General features: G+C 44.8%; 2 protein-coding genes across 5 annotated transcripts in view; one reads left to right on the plus strand and one right to left on the minus strand.

The window, feature by feature from the left end:
* The window catches only part of LOC8031022 (6-phosphofructo-2-kinase/fructose-2,6-bisphosphatase), an 89,837-nt gene extending 82,061 nt beyond the window's left edge, over positions 1 to 7,776 (minus strand). For 3 of the 4 annotated variants that reach the window (XM_029979357.4, XM_040499901.2, XM_040499897.2), the window contains exon 1: positions 7,602 to 7,775. The gene's annotated coding sequence lies outside the window, so the exon portion shown is untranslated. Of the gene's footprint in view, positions 1 to 7,601 lie in introns of all 4 variants that reach the window. The other variant, XM_042286847.1, reaches the window with a different exon arrangement.
* Positions 7,777 to 8,243: 467 nt separating this feature from the next.
* The window catches only part of LOC8031020 (neural Wiskott-Aldrich syndrome protein), a 32,724-nt gene continuing 15,784 nt past the window's right edge, over positions 8,244 to 25,183 (plus strand). Inside the window, exons 1-6 of the mRNA XM_029979348.3 lie at positions 8,244 to 8,571; positions 14,426 to 14,569; positions 20,195 to 20,281; positions 21,178 to 21,277; positions 22,277 to 22,351; positions 24,985 to 25,099. Of these exons, the coding sequence (XP_029835208.1) occupies positions 8,449 to 8,571; positions 14,426 to 14,569; positions 20,195 to 20,281; positions 21,178 to 21,277; positions 22,277 to 22,351; positions 24,985 to 25,099 (644 nt within the window). The 5' untranslated portion in view covers positions 8,244 to 8,448. The remainder of the gene's footprint in view (positions 8,572 to 14,425; positions 14,570 to 20,194; positions 20,282 to 21,177; positions 21,278 to 22,276; positions 22,352 to 24,984; positions 25,100 to 25,183) is intronic.

Genomic DNA, 25,183 nt, shown 5'->3' on the forward strand with positions numbered 1-25,183 from the left:
GTCGCTGAACTGCAATCTACGACGCGAGTTATTTTTGACCCCAGAGGGACACGGGGAACTGCACGTTGTTCTTTTTTGCTTTCTCTTTCGTGAAGTATGAATCGCTGCTTTGGCCCCCGTGGCAGATTTTCTCCCGCTTTTACCACTCCAATAAGTTGCGGCCCTTTTTTTTTTTCGTCAACTACTTTATGGAGTAATTTAACCTTACCGTCGACCATCAGCGATGAGAACATACTACCAAACGACATTGCTACCACAACTGACACATAACTTTGCTGCCTCCGCAACCACTTTCATTTTTGCTTTGTTCGATTAATTCCTTCTACTGTCTTAAAATAGAGTACAAATCGGCGGTTGGCCTAGTCTTCGAACAATCAACCTTTGATCTTGCTTTGCCGGCGAGGTCAATCAGTTATTTATGGGATACTTCCAAGTCACTCGGAATCGAAAGAACCATTTCTTTTTGTTCTTTTTTAATAAAAAAGGTGAGATTTCACTTTGTCTATTATGGGACAACATAGTGAAACTTTCTAAAGATACATCTTTTTGAACCCGAGCGTTTCAGTTTTCTAGATGAATAAGAATATATAATTCGAGAAAGCATATAAACCTTCTTCCCATTCTCGTGTAAGTAAAGCAATATTTGAGAGCATCGCGCAGACAAAAAGTCGTACAATTTAGAAACTAAATAAGGAAAAGAAAAGCTGCTTCACCGTCATCATCTTTCAAACTAGATCGGACCGGCGTTTGTATAGTTTCGACGATGAGTTTCGAAACCCGGGAGTCATATTCCAGGTAAAAACGCCGCGGAATATGAGCCGACCCAAAAGTCTTCTCGCAGCCGACTGGGCAGACTCGACAGACTGGCTGGAAAAAAGGCTGAAAGTCGACAGTAGCGCAACTCGACAAAAGGCTTCTTTTTTTTAATTGTTTCCTTATTTCTTTTTTTACAAGACATATCATACTGACCCACACTTACACCAACTACTTTTCACTCCACCATCTGCATTTTACCGTCCCTAAAGCGCCTGTAATTGTCGTACGTGTTTCTTTAACCTTTTAAGCAATAAATCCCTGAATCTTTTTTTTTTTTTTTTTTTTTTTTTTTTTAATGGAAACACTTTTCGGCTTCTACAGAGGGCGTTCACTGGATACAATATTCGAGGGCGATGTCCAAAGCGCATACTCAAAACGAACTCACATTAATAGGCTGCCCTTGGTGGTGCGGATTGCACGTTGCAGAAGAACTGTGGAAGCTCGCCGTCATCACGCGCTCAGCAGTCGCGCACACAGCTATGGCCGACATTGAATACTAGTGAATACTATCTATTGTATCCATCGTTAATGATCAATTGTTTATAGCACCCTTCAATGAAGGGTGTTATGCAGCGCAAAACAGTAATTTACAGGAAGCTTAAAACAGTAAAGGGCATTCGCTGTTTTCTGTGAAAAAAGCGTAAAATTACTGCGCTTTTTATGCCGATGGCCCTGAGAGTGTATATCAATTGATAAATTGGTGTCGAGTCGACAAACCACACGGTCACCTTGGTGCGATAAAACGCAGGTAAACACAGCTAGGCGGCAGGAACAGGTTTTGATACGGAGACAATTCATGTCATTTCTATCGAATGTCGTTTTCATTATGATTGGCATTAAAACGGCACTAACACCCCTCCCCCTTTTTTTCATTTTTTTGCCAGGCGATTTAATATGGTGTCAGGAGATTACCCTATCAATATTTTTTGCAACAAAGTCGCCTATACTTTTAATAAACCAAAAAAAAAAAAAAAAACCCAGGTGCTTGAAACCGAAACACGAGCACTGAAGCTCAAGGCAGAACATCTCGTAACCACACCCAACCGCGTCTTTTTTTTTTTTTTTTTTTTTCGTGTGAAGCAGACGAAAACGACAAAGTTGCGCGCACCGCTTATCTTGCGATAGTTTTGAACAAATATCTTGCCCGCTCGATGCTGCGCGCTTCGAGATCGATTATGGCCGTCACCACGAACGACAGTTCCGAAGTAGCGGCCCCACGTCCGTCGCAACGTCGGTCCGTCGTGCGCCGCCATCGCGTCGTCCAGCCCGCGGTACGTCGCCATATTGAGAGTGACGTGTAAATGTAGATACTTCCTGCCATCTGAACAACATGTTTTTTTTTTTCGATCAACGTGTTTGCAGTAGTTTGGTGGCCACAAAAATGTGGTTCGTATCCTTTTCTATTTTTAATATCGAATGAGTGCCTTAGATGACCCATGACTTTAAATATATTTGGTTCACATAGTTTGAACGCCACGTGACCATGGAAAAAAAGAGCGCAACTGAAACCGGCAAATTCTCGGCCGGCTGTTTTCGGGCGGAAAGAAAACGAATTTCGAGCCGCAAATTGTGTTCTGGGCAGTTGGGCTCTTCACGTTTAAAGCAAAACCTCGTCGAGAGTAAATACCCCCTTAGTGTCCCTTTAATATCGGACTCTCCACACGCAATATGTCAGAACTCAACGATGATGATGAGACCAATTCACACTAGCGAACAATTTAGGTACCCTAAGAAACAAAGAAAAGGCGGTTAAGGGTTGAGGATGTTTGAATCGAATGTAATAATGCACGTTTCCACTGTTTGCAAAAATCACAGTACACACGTGCTAAATAACAGTCCAGCCAACTTTCGCTCGCAATAGACTCCTTCCCTAAATCCGTCACCGCGCGCGTTGCATTCTGGGAACCTGTGGGCCAGGAGCCGAGCGCGTATGGATGTTGCTTCCCCCACTGACTCCCACAATGCATAACGTGGCATGTTACGCCGCGATGAGGCGCTTCGCGTTTTGGAATATAAGTTTATCGCGGTCAGCCTGAAAGTGCGCGTGCATAACACACACAAACACAGCAATGAACGCGCCCGCTTTTATCGAAAGGTGTATGCGGAGAGCAAGTCGTCTGCTTCTTGCTCGAGGATCGCGGTGACGTCACAACGACGCCGAGCTCTGATTGGCTTTCATTGAAAGGCCAATAAGCCAATAAGAGCTCGCCGTTCCGACGTCATCGCAACCCCTCTGCAAGAAGCAGACGAACTTGCGCTCCGTACAGGTGGACGAAGAAGCCGCAAGGCGTAACATGCCGCGCGGGGCTGCAACACAGTGGAAACTGTATTCCCTTACTGCTGTGAGCGAGCTTACGATGAGCTTATACACCAACTCATGTTTATAAACAAACCGGAGCGCCCCTAGCGGACGCCACCGGCGCCGCGCATGCGCGTGTGGGCAAGAAGCTCGCCGTCGCCCATAAACAAACCATTGGAATGCGATGTTGTCGGCATTTAAGAGAGCAGACGACAAGCAGAAAGTTTGAAAGAGCAGACGACAGTTCGAACGATCAGGCGGCCGTTTGAACTTGAAGACGCACTGAACATAGTTCGCAGGTGGTCCACAGAACTTGACGGTATTCTGGCGTTCATGTTGGAACAAAACAAATAAATCTGATGACCACAAGTATCCGTGAATTCAACACAAAGTGCTTCCCGCCCAAGCAATCGTTGTCCGACGGCGTCTGCTTTTCCCTTTCCACGGTACATATCCAGATTCTCGGACGAACCGAGCACGTGAAAACTGACCTTCAAACCTTTCTCGACACTTTTGGTGCGGCCCCAGTCGCGGCGTTTTGACGAGAAGGCAGGTTTTTGTCTGGTTCCTTTCAAAACAACGCAGGAATACACGTCTGGCATGGGGACTTCCGCCCCAGACCGGAAGTGCGACCGACGCGTCACCACCGCGCCGTGACGTCACAGAGTTGAGTTCGTGTATACGACGGTTCCCTAACGTGCATCCCACAGCACGTGGAGTAGATGGTAGTCCTCGGGAGGTGGGGCTCGTCGTGAGCATGCGCTCTGAACCCAAATATGGCGTCCAGTGAAGGCCTGGTCTACAGACGAGTGTGCCCGGTGGGCGCTGCGCGTGCGCACCAAACAGATCCGGGGGGGGGGGGGGAGTGAAACGTCTGCCTGTATTATTACACTGAGGGCCCAACTGCTCGATCGGAGTTATATAGGAGGGTTTAAGGGCCGCATTTGCGAGGCTAGCTGCGAAGAGGTAAGCGTTGACCGTCTGCAATCGGCTCCTCCTTTCCTCCTCGCTACGCGAAAAAGGCGGAGCATGCGCACTTGCGACCAATCTCACTGCAAACGCTCCCCATGATTTGACATCTTGGAGATGGACCCCGATCTAAGCTCTCCGTGTCACGTCACGGGCCAGCTTCCGCGCTGATGCAGCCTCGCGCTGCTCCAGGTCTCTTGAGTCTCCTTTGTTCGCGCTTTTGTGCCGAGCTTTAACAGCGTCCGAGCACTGCGCGAGCTATGCTACGCTTCGCACATCAGAAAACCTGACGCCGATTATAGGAATACATTTTAGCGCTCAAAAGCCAAGGACAAAGAGACGAGCAACAGACAGCACAGTGCGCTACTAACAACTGATTTTATTACATGAAACGACACTTTTATATCCATCCGAGTTTCTGATTTCGCAGTTAGTAGCCCACTGCGCTGTCTGTTTCCCGTCTCTTTGCCCTTAGTTTTTAAGCGCTAAAATGTATACCAAGTTCCAAAACCAACTAGCCCAACAATCTACTCTGCCGATTATAGGCCTTTTCGAAAATTGCTTCCGGCTGAACACGTGTTTTCGTTATGGGCTCCGTGCTTTGTGCTGGATAAACCCAGCTGCTTTGGAAGCAACTGCCTCGTGTGTGTTCATTCCTTCCGTAGTTTTCTTTCGTTCCCCCCCCCCCCCCCTTTTTTTTTCTTTTTTTTTTTTGGAAAGGGGGGGGGGAGTGGTAAAGTTGTTAGCTTGTCTTTAGCGACTCCTAGAATTCACACCGTCGCCTGTCCAATGCTCTGTAATTTTCAATTCGCTCAATTTACACTACGTAACGCCGTGTCGCGTTCAAATAACTAAATTATGGTATATTATCCTTTTTTTATTTTAATTTTTGTAATATGCAGCGATGGAAGCGGCGTGTGACATTTCCTAGCAGGTTCTTCAGCGGGTAAAATATTGGTTTGGAGCACCCACTGATGCTTTTGGAGCATGCAGGTGCCAACATATATGTTAGCACATCGCTTGAAAAAAAAAAAATAGTTATTGCAACTCTAAATTAGTTTATGTACGATAATGATTGAGGGTTCCTCTTTGACAGTGGAGCATTTGCTTATTACCTATTATGATAAGAGCAGCTAGGGCGCAAAAGGAACACAAAACCTTCTTTTCAGAAATAAGGCTCTGTGTTTTTGGAAATTTGAAATTTGAAAGTGAATTTGCGTATACGTCACGTTCAGTTTCCCCGCTAAATATAGCGGGGAAACTGAACTTGTACAGATGTCACGTGACATCAATTTCCCCGCTAAATATAGCGGAAAATGCACGGATAAACAAAAAATTGGAACTTCGTTAAAAAAAAATGTTTATGCTTCAAGAAAAGGTTAAAAAAAACGAATCATGGCGCAATACTTCCGTTGAGATAAAGCCTGGTAGTGTATTTAGTCCGTAAATATAATTTCTGTAAAATGCCAGCAAGAACCAGCATATCCGCCACCACGTCTGTCAATAAAAACGCGTCATTCAAGTTTCATGCACCCACTAAACACAATACTAATATCATAAACTGCAAAACACTACCGCCCACACATACTATGAAAGCCTACACTTGTGCTTTAAAGGTGAAAGCCTTTACACAACGCAAAACACACCGCTCTTTAGCGGCCAAGTCAACCTTCTCATTTTTTTTTTTAAACTAGACATTGATCATATTAAGACAAAAAATTAACTGTAGTAATAATAATAAAAAAAAAAGATTAGGGTGTGTGAATCTTTATACAGCCCAGAACTTAGTCTACCTCAACAGGCGACATGTCTCCAAGCTGTAGATGAGAAACTTAGCCAGTGCTGTACAACCACTAACCTGGGGTCTGTAACGTGCATCACGCAGTAGTGAAACACGACCGCACGCCGAACTGTAATAATGCTGAGCATCCTTTCTATCGATCACGATGTAGAAAACGCGAGACTGTGGTAAAAGCAGGGAGACTTGGTCGAAGAAGAAAGACAGGGGAAAAGAACGTCTCAAACTCAGCTCTGAGTTTGAGCTCTGAGCTGAGTTTGAGACGTTCTTTTCTCCTGTCATTCTTCTTCGACCAAGTTTCCCTTTATTTACCACAGTCTAGGGTTTTCTATATCATGATTAACATCCACCAGCTCGCCTGCGCACTCACTGTTTTTTTTTTATTGATACTTTCTGTGCCTATCGCGCTAACCCAGGTTAGCCGCTACTCCTAGCACTCAGGTGCAAAGCGGTGAAGCTAGGCGCGCGCACGAAGGTGAGAGGCGATGAAGGTTGACGTGTGTACGAGTGTGTGCGTGCGTGTCGTCTGTTTTTGGATGAATGGGTGCACACATACGCATGCATCCATCCGTTCAAAGCGGGCGGTGACTTGCGCCACCTAACGAGTTCTTCTTTCTAATATTACGGTATTTTTTAATTAATACACGAAACAGTAAGGTTAAGCTCTTTAATAGTAATACTTCTTCAGTGCCCTAATGCACCACCTTTTGGTAAGGGCACCAGCCAGATCTTGGATCTAGCCAGACCGACGACGTGACTCAGTACCCTGCAGTCACCTTCCACAGAAACAGCAGCGCCTTTCACAAGGTGCACTTCACCATTCGGAATCTCACGGTAAATTTACCACTAAAATACAGTCTCGATTAAAATCCCAACTCGCTACGTGTAGGCGCCAACCCGAAAATTTAAAATGTTCATATCGTCCGGAGGTGTCACCGTGCAACGCGATGCCGCACGCTCCGCGCATCAATCAATCATTTTGTTTTACTTTTCCCAGACGAGTAGGAACTCTTCTTTGGGAGGTCTGAAGGTTATAAAAGGCGAAACAAAGTCGTCTGATAGGGTGCCAATGGCCAGCATCGCAGAGACGAACAAAGCATTCCCACACAGTTCTCGCGACCGACTACTGCTACCGCTTACGTGCTCTTTACAGGGGCCGCGAAGACAACAAAAATTAGAACGCGCCCGACCAGCCCGACGAGGGCAGACGAGATAAAGGTGCAACGAGACCGTCTGCGCGCGCATGCAAGATCAATGTCCTGAGACGTCGCGACATATCTTGCGGAGTGACCGTCACGATTGTGACGTTGACCTCGTCTTTTTATGTTACTTATCTCTCGTCTTTTCTTTGGCACGCTGAAGTGGTCCACGTACTGGTATGTGACACCCAAATATGAGAGAAGCGTCGAGATGATGCAAGCGATCGGAATCGCATCTTGTATCGATCTCGAACTATAAATGTCAAACTGCCGCGAAAAAAACGAAAAATCGTAGCGGTACAACTTTTGAGGCTTCACCGGGAAGACCTCGTCATCGCAGGTTCAATGTCGGACCCGAAAATAATCTCCCCGGCCGCGAGCTTATTAGGTCCAAGTTCTGTCAAATTGGCTCCAACATTTCTTTTTTGTTGATCGCGAGACACGAGATCGGTACCGCAGTAAGCCTAAGAAAAAAGCCGGTTCGGTGGTCGCGTCGGCCGTCGAAAGTTTGTCGGCTTACCTCGCACGGGAAATGGCTTGGGTCCCTTGGCAGTTCGAGGCTTTAGCATGCCACAGACGGCGAAGCTTTCTGGACGAAATCACGGGCACGACACGGGCGACTTTACAACGCCGAAGGTAAACGAGCCAGGACTGTCCAAGTACGCGTCCAATGAATGAAACGCACTTTCGTCTACCGGAGCAACATCTGCCGGATACCTGAGGCACTAACGCCATTGCGAAATTCTTCTTTCTGTGGAGACGGAGACGGAGAAAAAAGCAAAAACGTAACTGTTAAAAAAATTTGCAGCAAAATAATACACTTTTAGGCTATTAGTGCATCAAAAACTTTCAAAATGGATAATAAAAAGTGTCTATCCGTCAAATAGAAAAGCAACCACGCGCGCACAGGCATTAGAATTTGGAGAACATTGAAGCTTTCAGTGTTGAGCAAAGTGGCAAATATTCTTTTAATAACAAAGAAAAATTATGTGAAGAACATATTTACTTTTGCTGGAGAACCTGAAAAATATTGATCTCATGTTGGCACTTTACTAGCGGCAACAACTAGGTGGCGGAAGGCGCCGCCTTTTTAAAAGAGTTTAGCGCTATTAATTGTTTTGCATACTCTAGCATTAAACAGATAGCTGAGTGTTAGCCCACAATCCTTAACGAATCCGACAGTAGCCAATCCCAAAGTTCCTCCGTTTTTTTTTTTTTTGCTTTTTCCTCGGCCAGAAAGTTTATTGTGCGGCCATCGGTGTGAAGTGTGTCTTGCGATGTGTGGCGTTTCCTGCGCGCCTTGGGCGCAGTTTCGAGCGGATAACGCATCGTAGAATGTCCGACGGCCGCATCTCGGGCTGGACCCGATGAAAATCGACATGTCGCAAGCTCGTACGTGTCGCCAGCCGCCCGGACTCAGAGGATCCGTTCACCTGACCGCCGAGGAGAACGAAACGCTCGCGTCCGCCGTCTACGAACACAAGTGGGAGGTTTGTCGAACCTTTTTTTGCTTCTTTCCGTCTCCTGCCTTATCAGACCTGGCTTCACGCGCTGCCTTTGTGATTCGATGGAACTTGACAGACCTTGGACATTCGTTCAAACAGAGGGGTGGTAGTTGCGTCCGCTTTGATCGCCAAGCAGCTGGTGTATCAGTCACCGCGGTTAGTCATCTCGAGTTGCTAAAGGGCTGCGAACGATTAAAAAAAACTTCAGAAAACTGATGTACTGCCTCCGTCGGTGACACTTTGCGGATGCTCAAATAAAAGGGGTTATCGGCACGAGCTTTCTTTTTTTTGTGCCCGTGGGCTCTCGAGCAGGGCACGGAACACTTTTTCATATTAAGTTATCGCTAACGTGGCTACGGCGAATCGGGCGTTCCAATTAATACATTTCAGAATCGATGTCAACTCCTTGTGGCTGGGAGGAGGGGATAAGTGAGCAATAATAAAGTAGAAAATAAAAAAAAAAATCAAGTCCAAATAAATGGCGAATAAAACAAGAAAAAAAAAAAGGAAAAACGCGTCGTCCAAGTGGGTCGCAAATCAGTCGCAGCCGCCACTACCGCCGCGGCAGTTGAGGGACAGGTAGCTGCGTTAAAATAAAAAAGAAAACAGAGTTTAAAAGGGCGTCTGTCTTAGCGCGTTGGTGCGAAACGAACATCCGTTAGAACCTTGTCGCTTACTTGCTGTTTCTTTTTTTGTTTGTTTTCCCAAACGGTGGCTCGGCTCTTGTTGACGATCGCGTTCGAAACAAACACGGAATTCGGATCGCTTCATATACGGGTCCATTTCGTCGTAACATATCCACCGTCTGCTTCAATTGTTGTCTGCTAACTCAATGTAGCGTCTTCGCAAAAGAATGCTTCGACCTTGCGTTGTTCGAATAGCTGAGCGCCCTCTTACTGACTAACGTCGCTCTTTTTTTAATATTATTATTATTTTTATGTTTTATTAAAAGCTTGGGTCGGCACGTCCCTTTTCCCAACGTACGACGTTAGCTTTTCCGACCCATAGTTGTTTGTGAGAAGAAGCTTTCGATTCGTCGGTGACCTCTGCGAGCGGCGCGACGCTCTGAAGACCGCGTGACCTTCGCTGGAATTCAAAAAGTTCTTTCGCTTCTATTAGCAGGAAATGTAAAAGAGCTCACGGCGCTCAAGGTCACTCTAAAGGCGCCGCGTGTGCGACCTGATTTCGGCGGCGAGGGGCGCGCGCGAGTTCTGCGGGGTTTGGAAGCGCACGGGGCTGAAGCTGGCAGTTGCGACGCTCGTACGTTCTACTCGATGACAGCATTACCCGCGATCAGGCCTCGAGCACGTTCTAATTTCTTCGTGCTTATGTGCGCTTAGAACGAGTCTGCAGACAGTTGGTGAGCGTGACAGGACTGTCATACAAAGAACAAACATGCCTCGAACAGTCTGTGCTTTCATACTAAGTATTACCAGTGACCTCGGCTTATGAGTGATTCAGCCCCCGCAAAATTCACGTTTGTGTGAATTGTCCACTCCCCCAGGGATGCCGCCCTGTCGTCGCGTAACTCCTTAAAAAACAAAACAAAAAAAAAAATGGGTTGTGTGTATGTTTATACAGCCTAGAACTTGGTCTGCCTCAACGGGCAACGAGTCTCCCAGCTGTAGATGAGGAATTTAGCCAGTCCAATACAATCGCTAGCCTGGGGTCTTTAACGTGCGTCACGCAGTAGTGATACACAACTGCACGCCGGTACGATGCTCATCCAGATCGAAACGGGCAGGGGTGGGGATTGAACAACTCATTTTCATTGTGTCATTGCTAGCGTCTCCCAAGCACAATCAACTCTTATAGTGCTCCCAAGCGCCCTCTTTTGCTCGAAACCGGTACAGCATCCAACGCTGTAGGATTGAAGGCCCGATCGCATTGTAGACCTTTCCAATGTTTACAAAGTCGCAGTCCAGCATGCGATCTTCGCAGCTTAGCACGTCCGTGTTCGTCACCTCGGAAAGCATGCGCCATGCGGACAAACACTCAAGATGGGGCAGACGTTTTTGCATGACGTTGCCGAGGCTTGCATAGCTTCTGTGGTGCTGCAGCCCCACACCACTGCTTAACCACATGGCTTCGTCTTGCATCTCACTCGCAAGCACTCTGGTGCGAAGGAAATCCCAAACGAAGCCACGTGCTCACGCGAGTATCGAGTAGCTTTGATGGTGTTTTCTTCTTTGTGTGAAAGGCAGTATGGGTGATGTCACCTTTTTCTGGTGTGGAGTCACGGGAACAATATGAAGAAACAAACAACTGGAAAGAAAACATTGTTGTAATGCAGCCTGGGCCAAAGCCACACTCACATTGCTCATAGATAATACGAAAGACTCGCTGCAGACATAATGACAAAATTATCTGCGGGAACACCTAGAGCGTGTTCTAAGCCTGTTTGTAGTAACTACATGCTTCAAACGCGTCTGCAAACAATTTTTTGTGTAACCATTTTACTAGGAAGACAGTGCGTGCAGAATGCTTTTTGTATGATGCATTAGCATTGTTAGTGCAGCTTAAAAAGAAGCCAAAAAAGTCCTTGAATAAAAAAAAAAAAAAAAAACTGGGAGTTTTCATATAGGCATTTTAAAAATGTTGTATCCTAAGTTTTCTTTCCATCTGATTAGTAGTAGCGTCGTAGATTCCAATTCCAATTTCGACGTTGCCCTGCCTGTTGCAGCACGCCGAGCGTGAGAGCGTAGAGAACCAACAAAACTGACGTGGTCGTCGACGATGTTGTCGCGATGCTTTGGACAGAGAACAGGCGGCAGGGAGGCTTGCTGCATGCTTTGCGGCAATTGCTGAACATAATTTTCAATATGAATGCGGTTTACGTTTACTTCTGCCGAAGTTAAGTGTAATAATTGAATTTACAATACAAAATGCAATAGAAGTCTGCTTCTATCTCAGATTTCTTAAAAACCTTCAGCTTCTTTTTGAGACACTCTTTCAAATGTTTTGGAGAGAAAAAACACAAGTGTTCTGACCAACGATGTATGGGGGGCTTAGAGTGATGAACCATTATCCCGTTCACCAGACAGAAGTGACCCCCCCCCCCCCCCCTTTTGATCACTAGACATGTGACCCTACCGAATGTGGAGGTATTACGCAAAACTGAGCCGAGATATGTGTTGTGATCGCAGTAAAAAACATGATAAACTATTTTAGTTTTCAATACTGTTAGCCCCAGAGATTGGTGTTTAGCTCCGATAAAAACCCAAAATACAGCACCGTGACTGATGGCATCTAGCGGAGCCATTGCCAAGCTGCCTGTGTTTTTGTCGTAAAAGCACATTTTAGACTTAAAACCAACGAAACATAACTTATCTCATCGGTACTGTTATTAAAGACCAATAAGGAATTATTTATGGGCAGTACTTCGTTAAAATCTAGACGTAAAACTATAAGGTCATGTGTCTAGTGGTAAAAAATTTGCAACATTGCGGCGGCCAATTGAGGGTCGCTTTCAGCTGTCCTTTTATCGCTCCAAGCCCCTCTATCTCGTTGGTTGTGATTCATACTGCTGTCATGTCGCCTTTTTGAGGTGGACGGGTACATGTTCAGGCACCCTGGTATTCGGTCGAAACCATATTTGAGCAGATTGTCTACAGCACGGCAGGTGGCAAAACGAGGCATTTCCGGGCAGTCCCGATCTCGCAACAATTGGACACAAGCGTGGCATCGGAGCGCTCAAATGCCCGAGCTTGAGATAGAAGTGAATCTGAACGAGGTATTTTGTTTACTGCATCGGCAGCTGCTTGTTTTGCATGAGGCGTAACCGCCTGCGCGAATGACATATGAAAGCTGTCAGTTGCTGTCTTTGTCACAACAGTGAGCAGGGGGAGAAAGGTTGGTCCGATCTCTCCTCATATAGATAAAAGTAACAAAGGAGCACGTAAAAAGGTTGCAGGGTGGATCTATCCTTACTGCATGCACATGAACATCCTGTTTTCTTTCTTGACTAGAAACATAAGGTTGTTGGATTTTCATGAGGATGTTTGTTTAGAAATCAATGTGTAGTTGGTAAAGGCAGTTATTTTTGCTGACTGCATTATTTTATGTCCTGCTATCGTTTATGAAAGGTTATTGAGTGCGTAGGTATAAATTGTTTCATTGCCTGCACCACCACCCATCCCACCCCTTAGGAACTTTGGCATGTACACACGAGGCAGAAGGCTAGGGAGAATGATAGAACTGAGGTTTCCACTATGCAGTAGATACGAAAAAAGGACTCTAAGCACAATAAAGGAATTTTAACATACATATTTATGAAACAGGACTAGGAATGGTGACGACAATGTCCAGTGAATAATATGATCAGATGACAGGCCTTACAATCGGCAGTTTCTCTTCTTTTTTTTTTCTTGCATCTTTGTTTCCGTTGCGGCGCTGTTTCTTTAAGTGCACTTTTGCATCTGTAGCAGCGGGCTTGCTGGAAGCGGGCCACGAGCCGGACTTCGTTAAAAAGACCGCAGCATACCGCAGCTTGCAACACGTGAAGCGAAGGTTTCTGTTGCGTAATATTCGGTGATTCCCGCTTTTGCCAGCCTCAGTGGGACAGGTATGCATTCATGGAATAACTAATACTGCATGAGGAACATTATGTGTTCCACATTAGCAATCATACTGTAAAGCAAGGTCGAAAGGTGTAATTTTTTTTTATAGACTGCTCCTTTTGCGCAGTACAGTACATTATGGTGTCGAGACACTGTTGAAAATTTCTTTGACTGGAGAACCGCATCTTTGGGGTCTGCCCTCAGAGTTTTTTCAATAAACATATTTATGATGTTTCAGCTGTCAGAAGAGTTGCATTTCATTGTTTCAATGAGTTTCAACCCTGAACTAAAATAACATTCAGGTTTCTTTGTCGTCACCTCACACATAAGGAAGCAAAGGAGGACAAGAACCACCCTCAAACACACGAATCTCGACTGGAAATATTTTGTGCAAAAAAGAAAGAAAACTGATTTCGAGGCAAGCATTTTCTGGGGGGTACTTTGGGGCCTTCATAGATTTTGTTCTAGTAAAAAGAAAGTCTCGGCAAGCGTAAACACCTTGTCAGTTCCCTTTATATGCCCATAGCATCGTACCGGCGTGCGGTCATGTATCACTACTGCGTGGTTCACGTTAAAGACCCCAAGCTAGCAGTTGTACTGCACTGGCTAAATTGCTCATCTACAGCTGGCAGACAAGTTGCACGTTGAGGCAGACTAAGTTTTAGGCTGTATAAACATGCATACACCCCAATGTCTTTTTATATTCCCATACTCAGAGCTGTGCTTCTACAGAGTGTATGCAAGCGGTTATTTGGGCATAAAAAAAAATTATAAATACGGCAATAATTGGACTTCAATGAGAATTTTCACAAGGGTGTCTTTAGGTGGCGCATTTATCAAACTCATATTTTGTGAGTGTACGTTTTTGGAAAAAGATGCCAGAAAAGAAAACTAGGGAAACAAACTGTGTGCTTGACGCTCTGTCTGCTGGATCTGCTTCAGGGTGTTCATCTCTAAGAAGCTGAAGTTTTTGTACCATGTAATGCCACATGTGAGTTGGGGCGCCAACCCGACAGTTTGCTCCAGTTTTTTTCCCGCACACAGGAAACAAGTTTTTCTTTTCTTGCATATTTTTCCAGGAACCTACACCCACAAAATTTTAGTATTATAAATGCACCCCCTAAAGACACCTTTGAGATAAGTTTAATTGCACTCAGGATATTGGATATTTTATGTGGATTTTTTCCTGTCCAAACAGCGCTCCGAAACACCCTGTAGAGGCTGCAGACGATTGTTGCCGAGACTGTTCATAAAATCATGGACTTGCGGTTGTGCTGCAGGTATTGGCTCTGGGCATTGCCGAAGTGTACCGGTCTGGACCGCCCCCTCGGCATGACCGGTGGTGCAGGTTCTGCTGCGGTGTGGTCTGCTTCATCAAGGACAACGCCGCACGCGCTTTCTTCATCAGGGTCTTCGACTTTGACGTGAGTCCGTGCACAACGTTCGTCCGGCTGTTTTGTGCAAACGGCCGGCGTCCTTCCCGCTGCATGAAGCATGTGAAAGACTCGCGTGGTCCGGTTTTTGTTCAACGCGAGAGCGAGGTCTAATTTACCTCTATCGGAGTGAGTGAAGATGGCGTTTATATGTGGTTCGTCTGCTAACTGGTGCGACGAACACGGCTCGCCTGTTCTGGAGCGCCCTTCACAGACGGGAATGAATAGAGAAAACTCCTTACGTCATCTATTATCATACAGAAAATAAAATTGGTTATCTGCTGCGAGCAGGGTACCGCGGTAAAGTGAGATTGGATGCGGGCTGAAATTGATATCGTCGGCTATCTCGCTTTAGGAGCCATTGACAACCCCCACTTCGTTTGCAAAGCTTAAGTTCCTCTGCTGTACATAAGCTGACATCTAACGAAGGAGTGCCAAAGACAAGCGCACGAGAGGCTGCTTGACCTTTCTCACTATTTGTACGTCATTGAGACGTTCTCAGCAAGATATTGCCCGATTGCGTACTCGCAAAGGGGTCCAAAATGCCTCCTTGGTTGATTATGCGCATGCTGTGGCGCCACGTCCAATCGCACTGCTGCCGGCTGCGATCCTGGCGGGAGCATAGCAGCGGAGACAGGTGTGGGAGACGCCTGTTCTGCTGCAGGTTGTCCTATAGTTGGACAGTCCACGGTAGATTCGGCTGCCAGGAGTTGGGACGCCTCAACAATGGCAACGCTCGCAATCAATCTTTTTTTTTTTTTTCCGCGAACTTGTACGACCAATTGCCAGTGTCGCGACATCCGACAGCGCTACACGCCGGCATAATTTGTCGCCATTTCGGGACACCAACTCGTGTTTACAAACAAACTGGAGCACCCCTAGCGGCACGCTGTCGGCGCCATGCATGCGCAATGGAGTGTGGGCAAGAAGTGTCTCATCCCGCATGAACAAGTGCCTGTGCTTTTGTTCGCGTTCAAGCTTATTTTATTTTTTATTTATTTTACGGTACTACTACCCCGTACAGAGGTATTGTGGGAAAGGGTTACAAAATCTGTAAATTAATACATTTTGATGTGATGATGCAAGTCGCTTGCTACGAGGTGGCCAGTTGGTGCAGGGAATTTTAGAGTGAATCTGAATTAGGGATGCTGGAGTGAAGGTTATTCCAATCGGATATAGTTTGAGGAAAAGACAAGTTCTTAAAGCGATTTATGCGATTCTGGAAATTGTTTATATATCTTGGATGTGAAGCTTTAGAGTTTGTTCTGATAGAAAAGCCAAATATGTTGTTTGTCTTGATATGAAGACTTCCCGTAATGATCTGAAAGAGGGTTTTAATCCTGTTAATTCTCGCGCGGTGAGAAAGTGGAGTCGGGTCTGTTTGTTCCATTAATGATGTCAGCGAATCATACCGTCCTTATTTATTAAAAATAAATGTTGACTCCTTTCTTTGCACCATTTCCACTTTATTTATATTGATGGCTGTGTAAAGGTCCCAGACGACGCGTGCATATTCCAGTGTGGGCCTAATTGAGGTTCGGCGGTTGTGAATTTGAGTGATAGTTTTAGTTGCCAAAGTTTGTTCTTAGCTTTTGAAATAAGAGAGTCAATGTGGGAGTTCCGGGCCAAGTTATTCGTAATGTCGACTCCCAAATACTTGTACTCTGAGATGTTGCTGAGTGTATGCCCGTCTATGCTTAACCGAAAAAGTAAGGGGATTTCTTTAGTGTTAAGGGCACTGTTACTCACTTGGAGGGGTTCAAATTTATCTGCCAGGTCTTGCACCAGCTGGCGACCTTGGAGAGACAGATGTTTACGCTGGTCATAAGGGGAACATGTGACACTGCGTCTATTCAAAGCAGAACCACCAAAAGAAACAAATTGCAGCCTCTTTTTCTGGAATGCGGGCAGCCAATTTATGGTTCGGTCATTTTTTAACATAGTATAACGCTTTTGTAACAGTTTACTATACGAGACAACATGAAAAGCCTCGGCCAAATCTAGAAATTTAACATCCACCCTTTTTTCTTCTTTTTTTTTTTTTATTGAGTGCGGAAGCAAAATCATGAACCGTAAGTAAGAGTTGCGTTGTTGTCGAATAGCCCTTTCTAAATCCGTGTTAGTGCAGACTTAGTATTTGATTATTTGATGTTGGTCTAAAAGGCTAGTGATGTGTTTCCTAATTACTATACGTCTGAGTATTTTACAAACTTGGGATGTTATTGAAATAGGACTATAGTTTGACAAATCTGTTTCTTTGCCCTTTTTGTGAACTGGCTGTCATAAGTCTGCATTTGAAAAAGATTTTTCAAAAATTACGCACAAATATTTTGCTATCCGTGCTGCATAACTGCTTTAAGAATGTGTTGGATAGTATGTCGGGTCCTTGGGGTTTGTTGCAATCCAATTTGATTAATAAATTCAGAACACCTTCTGATATCGCAAGATTGCTCAAGGAAGCGTCATGATTACAGTGCAAAAAACTAGGAGCCTCACCATTATCAATGGAAAAAACAAGAAAAGTATGTATTAAAAGCTGCTGCTATCCCGAGTAAAGGTACCGTCGACGGGATAACTATTTGGGGAAGCACGTTTTGGCGAAATGTGATGCCAAAACTTTGCAGGTGACGTTTTTATGAGGTTGACGAGGGTTCGTATTATGGTACTGAAATTTAGCACGCTTAATTTTACCTTTGTGTTTCATGACAAGATGTTTGACAGTGTGAGACGGTTGGTTTGACTGTGCCCTTTTGCAAGCTTTCCTTTATCTATTAGTTTTTCTGCCTAATTGTATGATCTCTCAAGTGATCCAAGGACTTGTTTTGCCTGGATTTATAATCCTTTTAGGAACAAAACGGTTATTAATACACTCGTCTATAATGACCTTGAATTTATTCCAAAGCGTGTGGAGATCTGTATTTGGGCCACAGGAGAGCGAGACGAACCCGTCACAATTTTCTCCTAGAATGTCAACGATAGAGTTATCATCTGCTTTGTTAAAATCAAATATGTTTTGTTTATTTTTTGGTTTTTACTGGACTGGTTTGAATGGAAAGAAGCATTAGAAGTATGCTTTTGTGATCTTTTAGCCCTTCTTTGATAGAAACCTCAGATGAATTCGAAAGTTCATGGCTAAAAAAATCAAATCAAGGATTGATTCCGGTACATCTTGAATTCTCGTTGGTGATAAAATGAGCTGATCTAGGTCAAATATAAATGCAATACCTATTAAACACTCGGAGCTTTCACAGTCCGGTGATCCCGCCGACAGGCATTTCCAATTTATATGGGGAAGACCGATATCTCCAGCAAGAACAATTCTGTCGTTATCACGTACAGGAGTCAGCGTATGGCTTTTCACTTCTTCCAAGAAGGAAATGTGACCGTTGGGAGAACTGTGGAACTGGTGTCACATGTTGTTCGAGCAGTCTAATGTGATTAGCAGAAGCATCGCAGATGTAGACAGAGTCGCCAGTGATCAACTTATCATACCATAGTTTATATCGGTTCGTCTGCCCTTTAGCAAAACCTAGAAGTCTTCTTCGAGCATAACGAACATCAAATAGAAAATACTCGCTGATAGATATACCGCTATCTTTTAGCTTATAGACCAACGATAAGACAGCTGCTTTCTGTTCGAAGAAACACGCGATAATGGGGTCCTTTTTATCTGAACACAAACGGCCAAGGTGATGGTCTCTTTCAATTTCAGGTGACTAAATTTCCACCCCTAGTTTATCGAGGCAAAGTTTTCGTACATGTTCCACTTATTCTGCCCAAGTTTCTTTTTTGGTGTTGTTGATTCCGAAAAACAGCAGATTTTATCTACGCGACCGAGCCTCTGCGTCTATGTATCTTATTTTCAGACCGGATATTTCATTCTGTAAAGTACAAACTTTTCCGCCTGTTTCATTCTGCAAAGTAGAAACTTGCTCGTTGATATTGATTTCTAGTGCACAAGTTGCGCTTTCTAGTTTTAGAACACGCTGCTCGGGACTTTTGATTAATTTTTTTGTGTTCTTCTTTTAGCTCTTCCACTGTACCCAAAATCGTGTCCTGTCCGGTCTGGAGATTTTGTACAGTGGGGTATACTTTCACCAAAAGATTGCCCCCCTATGCTGTGTGTAGGCCCGGGTTAATGTCGATGTTGCCCGAGAGTAGCAATGAAACCGCATTACAGCACTCCTCAACAATTTCGCGACTCTTCCAAGGGCACGGCAGGACAATCAAACGCCTAAAATCACTTTCAAAATAAGATAGGTCAGGTTGAGGACTAACCTTTACAAACAACAGCAAGGGTTTAGCCACGTTGTCTCTTGCCACGTTGCCATGCCCTCTGAAGGCTGCGGTCCTTAAGTAGCACTTCATTGGTTGTTGTCATCGATGGTGGCTGGAAGAGGGACCAATCCCAGATGTCTCGTGTCATTCGTGGATCCTTACCAACTTGCGCTTGCTTTATTGGTACGTTCGGTGATGGAGTCGACGAAGAGCCACAGCGGCATTTGTACGAATGACAGGGAAGGTTTAGTTGTGTTGTCTCGTGCCATGTCTCTTGTTGATTCAATGTCTCGCTAATTTAGTGGTTTGAGCGAAATTAACGGGGCTCATTACACTGCAAAACTGCCGCAAATTGTATGCCAATGCCCGATTCACATGATGAGATTCTGCTCGCGATTTTCAGTCGCGACGTCACTCAAGCTGCAAAAGCGTGAACCGTAGCTGAGATGGTTGACTTTGATACTGAGAATGGCAAGCACAGTCAGACCAAGTGAATCAGGCATAACAAGTCGGTGATGCCCGCTGGTAACAATGATCAACTTCTCCTTGTATCTACTGTTTGCACCGAGCCTACTTAACCCCAGCAACTTTCTAACTTAAGTCTTGGGGCCTCCATTTACTTCTTATTGCAATGTTTAGTCTACTGGCTGCCGTTGTGAGCTGATGACAGTTTGATCGATCAGACGGCCGTTTGAATGTGAAGACGCACTGAACGTGGTCCACAGGTGGTCTGGATAACTTGACGGTTTTCCTGCGTTCATGTTGGAACGAGACAATTAACTCTGGCGACCACAAGTATCTGTGAATTCAACCCAAAGTGCTTTCCACACCAGCAGTCGTGGTTTGACGGTGTCTGGTTTTTCCCTTTCACGGCACCTATCCACGTTCTCCAACGAACTGAGCAGGCAGAAAACACAGAAAAACTGATCTTCACACTTTTCCCAGCTCTTTTAGTGCAGCCCTAGTCGCAGTGTTTAAACAAGGAGACAGGTTCTGGTTTTTTCCAAAACACAGTAATGCCCGTCCCCACGTGGCGACTTCTGCCCACAAATTTTAGACCGGAAGTGCACCCAAAGTGCCGCCACTGCGGCGTGACGTAACAGAGTTGGTGTGTGTCCTAGTTTAGCAGTTGTATTGGACTGCCTAAATTTCTCGTCTTTTTGTTTGCTTCTTTCTTTTATTTTTTTGGGGGGCAATTGGGGTGAACAAACATAGACATTTATAGACTGCTCTGTTTTGTCGAAACTGGTGCATCAAGGACTGGCTGCGATTGTTTTCCCGTGTTGACTGGACGTGACTGGTGCACAAGCCCCTCACCTCAAGTGCTTTGCCTTGCAGAGAAGCGAGTTTGCCTGGGAGCAGGAGCTGTTCCTCGAGTTCTCGTACAATGCCCAGCTTCCTTACTTCCACACCTTTGAGGCCGACGTGAGTGCCACCTTTTCTTTGGCTGTCCTCGCCTTTGGCAAGATTTGGGTTTGCTGCCTTTCCGCAACACTTTTAATGGTGAATTGCGGTCCGGGACAATAGTGTTCTTTTGTACACTGTTCGTTGTGCAACTTTTAAAATGTTGCTGTTCATGCATATTTTAGGTCAAGGATCTGTAAGATAAGTGTATTCATATACCTATTGAGACCTAAAAAGTGAGAACCCATTGGTTCCTGGAAGAAGTACTAAACATAGATTTCATAAACAAACGTTGAGGTACAAAGGAGTACACCAGTTTCTGTAGACTGCCATGCAAACTATGTGAAGGAGAATCGTGACATCAGTTTTCTCACTTTGTTGGCAACTTCAGTCGAGGTTTATTCTCTTAACAGACATCTCATAGGTGTTCTTTGCTGTAATTTTCCCATATGCTTTCAAAAGCAGATTCTCTAAAGTAAAAGGACACCCATTTTTATTAAGCTGGACGGTTAGCTTCGGCACTGAAAAGAATGCCTGCAGCTAGCTTTCTTTCTTGGTTGAGATGCTCACAGGCTGGTTAAGAAGTAATTTAGGAAAGTACCGTGAGAGAAAAGCATTCTTTGTTGTTGTCGCTCTGGTGTTTAAGGTTTTTGAGATGCGAATACATGCTGCTCTTTTTGCTTCCAAATTCTGTGGGGTATTTTCATGAGGGACAAAAACATCTAGGGGAATGTGTTTTTGTTCCATGGACCAATGTTTGTTGTCTGGAAACCGAAGGTCCTCATGTAGCAAACTGCTTTTACATGCAACATTTTCATTCCCTAGTTCGTCAAAGTGCTCAGTTTTGAGAGCTCTCGTATCGAAGTCTTTCCCCGTGTACATTCCGTTTATCGTTTGCTTCTCCACGGTGCCCGCAGGACTGTCAGGCCGGTCTCAACTTTGCCTTTGACGACGAGGCCACCGCTTTCAAAAGGGCGGTCGAAGAGAAACTGCGCAGCCGGCAGAAAAAGCGGGAAGGTAGGTACCTGCGTGTGGCAGCAGCTGTTCCATTTACCGTAGTCGCCTGCCAGCCCACACTTTTTTATTTATGTTCGCGTTCCTGTCGAGTTTATGCCAGTGAGAAGCAATGCTTTGTTTGCTGTCCGCTGCTTCTTCGGTGTATGCTGAAAATAAAACATAAGCCGAAAAGAACTTGTTCCTTAAACGCAAAGAATCTTTAGTTGATCGAGGAAGACCTTGAATTGCAAAGTTGTGGGCGAGTTGGTGGTTAAATAATATTGCTGTACTATGTTTTATATTGTACCTTTATGTACTTGTTTTTACCTCAAGGACCGTAGTAAAAAATGCTTGGTTCCTCGTGTAGCATACTAACCCCTCTATCTGCTGAATTAAGATACCCGTTAATTAATTAAGATACTTGGATGTTCGGTAAATTGCCAGACGTTTAGCAGACAATGCATGCAAATTAGTGAGAGGGTGCCAGGGTGGAGACGACTAAATAAAATTTGTCAGCTGCGTTTGTGACAATGTCTTCGTCCTAGCATGTCGAATAAGATCAGCTATTTGTTATTTCGTCAAAACACGCACATTCAAATGTAAGATGCATCGTTGTCTTCCTCAAACAACGGCATTGTATGAACTGTGCACAAGCTTCCTTTTTCCTGAGGGGACAAGTGGGAGAAGATAGTATTCAAAGCACCTGATGTGAGAAATGGCTCCTTCCTCCTTTCCAAGTTCCACTTCAGAGCTGTTCTTTCTTTCGCAATCTCCTGTCTGCCTCCCGCCAAACAAAAAGCTTGTCTGACAAAAGTGAAGGCGTGGTACGGAAGTAGGGAGGCTAGTGGGGGTCTCCTTTCGTGTCCGGAGGGGATCGTACCTCGGAACTTGCTGGGTTCGTAGAGATTTCAAGGCTGTAGCTCTGAAATTACCGAGGAGAATGTGTCTTTTCTGATGAGAGATCAGGTCAGAGTTTCTTTCATCTCATTGGTTTTTATTTTCGCTATTCACATTGCGCAGAGAAAAGAAGAAACCAGATGGCGCGGAGCGGAGGATCGGTGCCCAAGCACGACCCCCAGATTCCAATGGGCCCGAGTGAGTTTATTAATTTGTTTGGTGATTGATTAATTGACTGTTTTGAATGCCACCTGAATGATTAATTGGGGGGAAGTTACAGTGCAGTAGAGCTAGCAAACTTAAGGCAACTTTTTTCGTGTGGCACCAAAGAAAAAAAGAAAGGTGTCTTTTTTTTTTTTGCTTTGTTTTTGGTTTGTTCCCAACAAATAAGTTGCAAAGAATCTGAATATATGGAACTACTGATATAACGGAGAGTGCTTTCGATACTTCCGTGTCCAGCCTCTCTGTTTGGATGTTGGCAATGTACACACTACAACACTGTCGGGGAAAACGAGCAATTTCTGTTTTTTTTCTAGAATTGAAATGGCTGTTATAACATTACCGGTGTCCTTTTGAAGTAAAACGTGAAAGCATCCACATCGTGTTTGCGCTAACAGCGTAACACAGTGTACATACCTCTTCATGTGCTATGCATTAGTGCTTTTCATTTTTGTTAAGTATGTTAAAGATGTTGTGGCAATCTCTCTAAGTGTCATACTTCTATACTTGTACTTTATTTGATGTTTTAAGTCTGTATTATGCAGTTACGCAATGTTTTTTTGTTTTTTTCCAGAGTTGCAGAACATAAATAAGTAGTATTGGTAATAGTTTTGTGCCATATTTGGCTGATGAGTGCCCTGGCTGAACTTTTAAAGTTCAGCTAGGGCACTTGTAGAGTAAAGGATTTTTGCAAATTGTTGGAACCGTATACTTTTTCTAACTTACTTAGTGCTTGTCTTGCGTGCACTTCTAATTTGTCCCTGTTTTTTTGCGAGCCGTTTGCCATTTGTCTAACTTTACTGCCTGATGCATTCACCTATTTTTTTTCTTTTACGTTTCAGTCAGCTAATTTTTGGCATATTTGGATCTCTTTGACATTACACCGTACATGTTAATATGGTTCGGACCAAAAAAGCAGATTTCTGGATAGATGTATGAATTATGATACTCGTATGTGCATTTAGGATGACTACTTTAAGTTTATCAAAATGTTCATGCTGTGAAAACCTGGTTTGTCTCCTGAGGAGACAAATAAAGTACCCGAAAGTTCGTTTAAACGTCAATTGCACCATCGTGTTGCAAATGACTCGTGGTATGCCAGAAGTAGTAAAGGGGGCTAGAACTTCTCGCACAACATGTTAAAGGGCAACTCCGCCCAATTTCGAAAAATTTAGGCTCACATGTGACTCCTAAACAGCTGTGCGTCTTCGTATTTGCGAAATGTGGAATATTATTTGTGTAATCTTAATTTAAACATCAGCTCATACCGAAACCGAAACTTTGGTTGCGTCAGGCAACATTGGTCTCGTGTCGTCAGTCATGGCCACGTCACGTCGAACCACGTGGTCTTGTGACGTTCGTGGGGGCGAGGGACAGGACACGTGGCGCGGGCAGGTCGCTTCGGATGGCGTGAACGGTGATGGCCCAGGGGAGAGGGGGAAGGGGAGAAGATGAAAGAGGAGAGGGGGAGCGGAGAAACCGGACATGCGCAACAAGTGCGATCTAGCATGGACAGGACAGAGCGATAAGCACGCAGGGCAGCGCAAACTAGCTCATCCGCGTTACGGTGATCACGTGGACGCCATTGAGCCAACACCGGGAAGAGAAATTCATGACGTCATCGTTCAATTTCGCCCTGAGAAGTAAAAACAAACAAAACGTGAGACTGACATAGACATGTTTCTGACGTAGTGGCTCAATGTTGGCCGCTCCAACTCCGTGGCATTGACTACACTGATGATTGCGCCAAACGTCGCATTCTAGAGTTGTCAGATTTCGGCGACTTGGCTCATTTGAAAGTTTGCTGGCCAGTTTAATAAATATATAGTCGGAATAAGATCGTAATATTTGACATGCGGTCTTCCTGTATGATACTGAAGAGGGCTGCATAGTTTTCTAAATAATAAAAATGAAGCAGAGTTGCCCTTTAAGATGACGCATGTGACCAGAATTGTACACTATTGATGCTTGTTTCGCTTCGCATATCAAGAAGAGAAACTTGGCACTGAGATACAAAAATTTGTCGCAGCATGTGTGGTCACAGCATTAGGCACATTCGCGGCTCTTGGATTTGCAATTCTGTTCTCAGTCAGTGTATAAATATTTCGGGACTTCTAGGCTGCTTTCTTTATGTCGTAAGACAGTCCTTATGGCCCGTTCACACACTCACGTTTGCTTACGGCCAAGTTCTCGCATTATCTTACGCCGAGAGAACACACTGGCAGGCTGGCGCCATCTGCGAAGCGACCCTGTAACTACTTTTCATTAGAACGAAGGTTCTGCAGTATTTTTTAGATCAAATGTACATACTATTTACGAGAGATGGATGATTGTCAAAGGATATTCGAGCCAATAAAAAAAAAAAAGAAATGATGCATAAAAAAAAAAAAAGGAAATTATAGAATGTGCGAGCGTCTTACCCAATAGATGGCACCAGCGTGTTTTCTCGCTGTAGAGAGTACGAGCAGTTTTAAGGCACGCTGTAGTAAGCAGTCGCAGCCAGCCTTTACTGCTCGAAATCTGCGCTATAGTGCAACTCTTTATGTGCTTCAAACGTGTCAAAGCTGCTCTTCTGTCCGGTTCGGTTGCTGACAACATCTTGCCACGCGCAGGCACCAACGGTATTTCGAGCGTAAGCAAGAAGCAGTCGTCGGGCGGCAAGAAGTCCAAGAAGCAGAAGGAGCGCAAGTACACCAAGGCTGACATCAGCTGTCCCACCGACTTCGTGTAAGTGTCAACACTGGAGCTGCTTCGCTCCTTTTCCTACGCCTCCACTCAAGCTGCAGGGGGGTACAGACGAGAGCAGGCTGC

Source organism: Ixodes scapularis, unplaced genomic scaffold (assembly GCF_016920785.2).
Source record: "Ixodes scapularis isolate PalLabHiFi unplaced genomic scaffold, ASM1692078v2 PGA_scaffold8__174_contigs__length_109621045, whole genome shotgun sequence".
NCBI lineage: Eukaryota > Metazoa > Arthropoda > Arachnida > Ixodida > Ixodidae > Ixodes > Ixodes scapularis.